This window comes from Mirounga leonina, unplaced genomic scaffold (genome assembly GCF_011800145.1).
Source record: "Mirounga leonina isolate KUSES-001 unplaced genomic scaffold, KU_Mleo_1.0 Mir_125, whole genome shotgun sequence".
In the NCBI taxonomy this organism is placed as follows: domain Eukaryota; kingdom Metazoa; phylum Chordata; class Mammalia; order Carnivora; family Phocidae; genus Mirounga; species Mirounga leonina.
Genome location: NW_023270305.1, coordinates 24,171,002 through 24,178,088, shown reverse-complemented (window position 1 = coordinate 24,178,088; position 7,087 = coordinate 24,171,002). Strand labels below are relative to the sequence as shown.

The 7,087-nt window shown below is 48.9% G+C and overlaps 1 protein-coding gene across 1 annotated transcript in view; it reads left to right on the top strand.

Annotated features, from left to right (window-relative positions):
* Positions 1–6,046: 6,046 nt before the first annotated feature.
* Positions 6,047–7,087, top strand: part of SOS1 (SOS Ras/Rac guanine nucleotide exchange factor 1) — a 142,590-nt gene continuing 141,549 nt past the window's right edge. The window contains exon 1 of the mRNA XM_035000964.1: positions 6,047–6,409. Coding sequence (XP_034856855.1) covers positions 6,323–6,409 — 87 coding nt within the window. The 5' untranslated portion in view covers positions 6,047–6,322. The remainder of the gene's footprint in view (positions 6,410–7,087) is intronic.

The following is a 7,087-nucleotide window of genomic DNA, read 5'->3' as shown; positions in this document are numbered from 1 at the left end:
TTGACTATTGAATAGGATTGTCTATAAATGTGGGAGTGGATGTCTATGCCAGGACAGGAATAGCAGGAGGTAAGTCTCATTGGGCCATGTTGCAGGTTGGGTATCACAATAAATAACATGCCACTCAGTTCTTCTTGGCTTTTTTTTTTTTTTTTTTTTTTTGCATTTTATATAATGAATCACACAGTGGGTAGTTTTCTGTGTCTTTCTCAGTGTTTTTTTCCTCTTTTGGACATTCACAAGGCACATTTCTATATTATCAGTGTTATTTTTTAAAGATTGATCTATGTTGATGTGTGCCTAAGTTCGTTTGGACTATTACAATGAAATACCATATTGGGTGGTTTTCAAACAACAGAAATGTATTTCTCACAGTTCTGGAGGCTGGGAAGTCAAAGATCAAGGTGCCAGCAGGTGAGAGCCTGCTTCCTGGTTCATAGATAACTGTCTTTTCTCTTGTTCTCACATGGTAGAAGGGGTGAGGGATCTTTCCGGGATCTCTTTTATTTTAGCACTAATCCTATTCATAAAGGCTCTACCCTCGGGATCTAATCACTTCCCAAAAATCCAACCTCCAAATGCCATTACAATGGAGATCAAGATTCAACATATGAATTTTGAAGGGAACATAAACTATTCAGTCTATATAGGAATGTGTATGACCGTAGTTCATTCATTTTTGCTGATGTCTAGTATTCCACAATTTGTTTACCCATTTGACTGTTTATGCTATTACAAACAATTTAGCGAGGAACTTTCTCTGGAATATATATGCTATGGGAATATATCTATGCTAGTTTATACGGACATGCCCATGTTCATCTTTTAAGAAATAGTTATCTAAAGTTGTGTACTCATCTATTTTCACATAGCTGTGGATGAGAATTTCAATTGCTTTACATCCTTGCCAAAGCTTAGTATTCTTCAGCTTCTGAATTTTTCCAATTCAGTGGGTATGACATAGTCTTTCACTGTGGTTTTGACTTGCGTTTCCCTGATTAGTAATGAGGTGAACATGTAGCCATTGTTATTTCCTCTAAAGTAAACTACATGTTCTGAGTAAGAATTCTTTTTTGGTTATCTGAGTTGCAACTGCTTTCTCCTACTTAATGGCTTGTACTTTCACTTTTCTTAAGTAAACTCTACACCTGATGTGGGGCCCCAACTCATGACCCAACCCGGAGATCAAGAGTCCCATGCTCCACCAACTGAACCAGCCAGGCACCCCTTGTTCTTTCACTTTTTAATGGTATGTTTTGATTTACAGAAATTTTTAATTTTAATGAAGTCAAATTTATCAAACTTTAAATTTATGGTTTGTGTTTTTTGTGTCTTATTTAAGAAATATTTTTCCTCCTGGGAGCCCTGGGTGGCTCAGTCGGTTAAGTGTCTGCCTCCGGCTCAGGTCATGATCCCAGGATCCTGGGATCCAGTCCTGTACTGGTCTCCTTGCTCAACAGGGACACTGCTGCTCCCCCTGCTTGTGCTCTCTCTCTCTGGCAAATAAATAAATCTAAAAAAAACCCCCACTTATTAAAAAAAAAGAAATTTTTTCCTACTTTGAGCTCATAAAAATATTCTGTATTTTCTTCTCATAATTTTATAATTTTGTTTTTTACATTTAAGTCTTTCATCCAGGTGGGATTGTTTTGTGCACGGCATGAGTTGTGGAGAGAATTTCTTTTTTTCCCCCCCCATATGTGTTTATCAATTGCCCATATTTCATCTATTGAGCAGTATATCCCTTCCCCAATCATCTGCAATGCCTGCTGTGTCATAAATCAAGTTTCTATATATTTGGCCCTTTATTGATCCATTGGTTGTTTGTCTGTTCCTGTGCTAATACCACATTGTTTTAGTTACTCTGGCTATGTAATAAATCTTCGTATCTGATAAGTTTTCCTAACTTTTTCTTTTATAGCAGAACAGAGTTTTTTTGTTTGTTTGTTTTGTTTTTGCTATTCCATATACATTTTAGAAACAGTTAATCAAGTTTTATGACAAACTCTGTTGGGAATTTGATTAAAGTTGCATGGGATTGGGATGCAATCAGTTTGAGGTGCCATTACAACTTGAATCAACTGGAAAGAGACTTCTGCAAAAAACGGGACTCCATGGGGATCTTAAAAAACAAGTGCCAGGAATAGTCCCACATATTTTGGAGAGCTTTTGATCATTTCTTCTAACTGTACCTACCTTGCTCCCCACCATCTTTGACAGAGAGAAAGAGAGAAACAGGGGGAGGAAATCAAAGTTGAAACTAAAGGTGATAAAGGGTGGGTATCCAGTGGTTTTATCAGTCACCATTTTCTCTGTTGTAGTTTCTAGGGACATACTATTTGAAGAAGTGGAATTGAAAGTAGGGGTTGGGAAGAAAGGGTGAGGAGGTACATGAAGGGAGGATATGCCGCTGGAAGAGAGGAGTTTGACTCTGCTGGTGGCTGAAACTGCTGTTTCTTATGCCTCTTATGCCTATTGTTTAGGGGGAAGAATCCTCATTGGGGGCCGAGAAACACTTCAGAGGGAAGGTGGCATCTGAGGTGGGCGCAAGAGGGTGGAAAAGTTCCTCGGTGAGTGCGTAGATGGGAGATGGGGTGAAGCTGTGGCAGGTGGGATTGAAAAGAAAAACGGTTATGGGCATACCAGGCAGACGGAACAGCATAGGCAGGAAAAAGAGAAAATGATGCGTTAACGGGAGGCAACAGTAGTTCGCTTTAAGTGAGATAGAGCTGGAAAGGTAAGTAGTAGCCTGATTGTGCAAGGTCATGGATACCGAGCTAAGGACTTTGGACTTTATCCTGGGATGGCAGCGAAGGCTCTTGAACAGGGAGTAACTAGACCTAAAGTTTGCTTCGGTAAGATAATTGTAGCCACAGACACGCAGGGAACCCTGTGTCTGCGTCCGGGGGCGACGCAGGGAAAAGAGCACTGCCGCCTGCAGGAGGCGCGCCGCTGGACCAAACGCCCTCCCCGCCCCCTTCCCCGCTGCCCGGGTTCCGTCGCTGCACTCTCGGAACTCGGCTAGCCCTCCTGGACGCGTCCTACTCGGGCCTCGGCTAGTTGGTCTGGACGCGCCCCCGTGCGTCACGTCCGCTCTGGCTCAAGGCTCATTAGGGCTGAGGAGGGGCGCGAAGAGACCCTCTGCGCCTGCGCTGCCGCGGGCAACTGTCCACCGTTTAGGCTGAGGGCGCCAGGGAGTTTTACAAGTCTCCACTAACGCGTTTCTGAGTCCGCCACAGTTGTCTTACACCGCTGCACGCCCATAAGGTGTTTTGATTTGTGCCAAGAGATGCAAGCAAACGTTGCTGAGGGGCTCGATTGCTCCCTGACCTTAGCGACGCCGAGCCCAGAACCACGCCCCTTAGGTCTCAGCTGAGAGGCGTCGAGCCTCTTGACTGCAATTTTCCTCCAGCTGCTTGCTCTCAGTCTGCGGCCAAAACGTCAAAACTAGTGAAAACCTGCCCTGGCCGCTAAGCATGCCCATGCCAGGCTGTAATCCATGTTTCCAGGGCTTGCTTACCTCTGCTGTCGGACTGCCAAGTTGTAGGGGACCTCGGAGGTCATCAAATCCAACCTATTAACCCCGATGTCCCAAGTGAACGGATGTACGGTTTTTATTTGCACACCCCTGAAGATCGTCCGTTTCCTGGGACACCCGTGATTAGATAGCCTTCCTTGAAGTTTCCTCCAACTTTAATTCCTTCAAAAATATTTATTGAGCACCTGTGTACCAAATACTGTAGGTCCTGGGGATTCAATGACGAAGTAGAGAGATTGATCTCTTGGAATACATTCTAGTGGCCTTGATGCTAGCAAGGAAATAAGCAAGGTTTATGGTAGCAACATATAGGTGGGAAAAACTTAGGGTGATCAGAGGTCCCTTGGAGGTGATGACGTTTCTAACCAGCCAAGTGAATAGTTGGGAGCAGAGTGAGTTATAGCAGGCTGGGGGAATACCAAAGCTCCTGAGGCAGGAAAGGATGGCGTTTCCTAGGAATAAACAGAAGGCCAGCGTGACTGGAGTGTGCTGAGCCAAGGTTGAGAATGGAAAGAAAGGGTTGAGAATGTAAACAGGAGCCAGATACAGACTTTGTGGGTCTTGGTAAGAGGTTTTTGAAAAGTATTCTAAGAGGGGGCGCCTGGGTGGGTCATCGGTTAAGCAGCCAGCAGGCGACTCTTGGCTGAGGTCCTGATGTGTGGAGCCCCACTGGGGCTCTGTGCTTAGCAGGGAGTCTGCTTAAGATTCTCACTGCCTCTCCCTCTGCCCCTCCTCCGCGTGTGTTCTCTCTCTATCTCTAATAAATAAATGAATCTTTTAAAAAAAATGTATTCTAAGAGCAATGGGAAGCCAAGGAATAATTTGGGCCAGAGGCTTGATCTTAGTTCAGTCCTTTAGAATCACACAAACCATATTACATATATGATTTTTCCATATCAGTCCTTTGATATCAGATATTTGAAGATGGCTGACTTACACTCTCCCTTTTCCTCTGAGACCCCTTCTCCTGCCCCCAACTCCTCTCAAAGCTATGGTTCCTCTATAGCATCTTACTCAGAGGATGTATGGATGATTTTCAAAATGTCATTCTGAATACTTTGAAAGTGTGAAGGATATTAAAATGTAAATCATGTGTGTACATTTTAAAAGGGAAGGACCTAAGACTTTTATAAGAGATTTGCAAAGAGGAGTTGTAGAGATTGCGAACTACTGCTTAAACATTTTCATCTATGTGATCCTGGTTATTGTTCTCCGGAATAGCAGGGTACAATATCAACTTCAACCAAGGCTAGTTCTCTAAACTGTCTCATCTGTGAAATGAAAACAATAGGATTGCTATGAGGATTAAATGAAATTATGCTCAAAAAGTGCTTGATGGTAAACCATGAAGGCCAGCCACACAGTGCCACTGTTACAATAAACGCCTGCATCCCTGAGATGGACAGTTTGTAGATAATGCTCCTGTAGCACTCTACAAACATCACTAAGTGCCTATTCTGCGTAGAGCCCTTAGTGAAAAAGATCTGCCTTCCAGGAGTTTGCTATCTAGTTCAAAGAGCCAGGAGAGATTACAAAACAGATAAACTAAATGCCCTGAGAGGGGCGTGAGTCAGATATTCTGGGACCCGGGAGCTGCGGAAGAGGTTTCAGTTTCCACTGAGGTAAGTGATTATTGAAGTTCAAATTTAAGTGGGTTCGAAAGATGAACATATTGCACTTAAAACGCACACACAAAATCTATACTGCGGGTACGCATTTTATTCTTGGTGATAATTCTTGGTGGAAAGACCGATCGTAAATACTGTAATCACTTTTATTATCCGACAAATACTGGGCAGTAGGTTTCCTGAGAAAGGCACCTATCTTTTGTCCAGTCTGTTTACTATACATTGCATGCTCTGGGCAGTTCTTATCTCCATGTTCAGGAACAAAGTACACACACACACACAACGGCCCTTTCCGAAACTAAAGGTCCAGGGACTCCGAGAGAGGTGGGATCCCTCGCGGCCCAGCCACACAATGGGGGCCACTTCGCGGTAGCCCGCACCCCACCCCGCAGGCCGGGGTTCGACTTCTTGGGGCCGCTTCGCTCCTCCCCTGCAGTCCTCGGGGGCGCCCTCCCTCACTGGCGCTTTCCTCCTCCTTCGCCGGGGAGCCGGAAAACCCGGAGCGAACCGGCCCTGCTCGGCGGCGCATGCTCAGTAGCGAGCAGGTTCAGTTCGCTAGTAGGAAGCTCCAGCGCTACACCGGAGTCGTCGGCGGCGGCCGCGGCGGCACCTCTGGGCAGCCAGATCCTCCAACGACGACCTCGGGCCTTTCCCCTCCCCCGCTACACCCCGGCTCAGCTCCGCCCCGGGCCGCTCGCGTTTCGGGGTCCCCGCTGCGCGGAGCGGGCGCCGCGGCCGGAGCGTCCCTCCACACGCCCTCCCCCCCCAGCCGCCGGCTCTGCCGCGGGGCCAGGCCGGGCCCGGGAGCGTAGCCCCGGCGGGCGGCGGCCGCGGCGGAGGGCAGCCCGGGCCGGCGCCGGTGGGCCGGGGAGGGGTGGGGGGCCCGGCCCCGGGGCGGTGGTGCGGGATGCCGCCGCCGCCGCCTCCGGGCTGCGTTCGCTCTCCACGGCTGGTGCCCGTGTCGGGTGGGTGGCCGGGCGCGGGCCTCGCCCCTCAGCCCCCTCTCCAGCACTAGCCCGGCCGCGCGGCGCCCCGAGGGGGCCGGGCCGTCCGGTGGGGCCGCGGCCCTGTTCGGTGCTGCGAGCTCGCCCTCTCGCGGCTCCCCGGCCCGGCCGCCGCCGCCCCTCTCCCCGCCCAGAGGCGCCCCGGGGGCACCATGCAGGCGCAGCAGCTGCCGTACGAGTTTTTCAGCGAGGAGAACGCACCCAAGTGGCGGGGGCTGCTGGTGCCGGCGCTGAAAAAGGTGAGGAGCGCGCGGGACCCCGCTTCCCGGCTTGCAGCCCTTGCGAGGGCGCGGGGCCGGGGCCGGGGAAGGGCTGGGGAGGCGGGGCGTGCGCAGGGCCGTCTTTCTTCCCGGTCTCGCCGCCTCCCAGAAAGGACGGCGCACACTGAGAGGTTCCCCCACACTCGCTGGCCCGGTGTTGACATTCACCCGGTGTGTGGGAAGGCCGCAGGAAGCCAGGCAGAGTTTGCCCGAATAATCCAACCTCTGAGAGGTTAACGTCCTGCCCCTGATTCAGAGACAAGAGTTGGAGGAGACTCGGTTTTCAGTGGAGGTCAAAGCAGGCCACTTTTCCGCCTTCTCGGTCTTACCCTGGAGCTGCTGTCAGCCTCCGGTTTTAGGTGTCCAGTATGCTGGTTTTAGTGGGCTCGAGAATGCTCTAGCCATAATGCTTGCTCTAAGTAATTGCAGAGCTCGCTTGCCAGCAGGACATGGCCTGCTTTGCTCGTCCTCTGTAATCACTCTTCATTCCCCTGAATTCCCCCACTCCTCCGATTAACAGGGGCGGGTGTACATGCCACTTTTCTTTTTTTTCTTTTTCTTTTTCTTTTCTTTCTTTCTTTTTCTTTTCTTTTCTTTTTTTTTTCTTTTTTTTGCCCCCGAGCGTCTGAGAATCTTGGTACTATCTTTTGTTTTGTT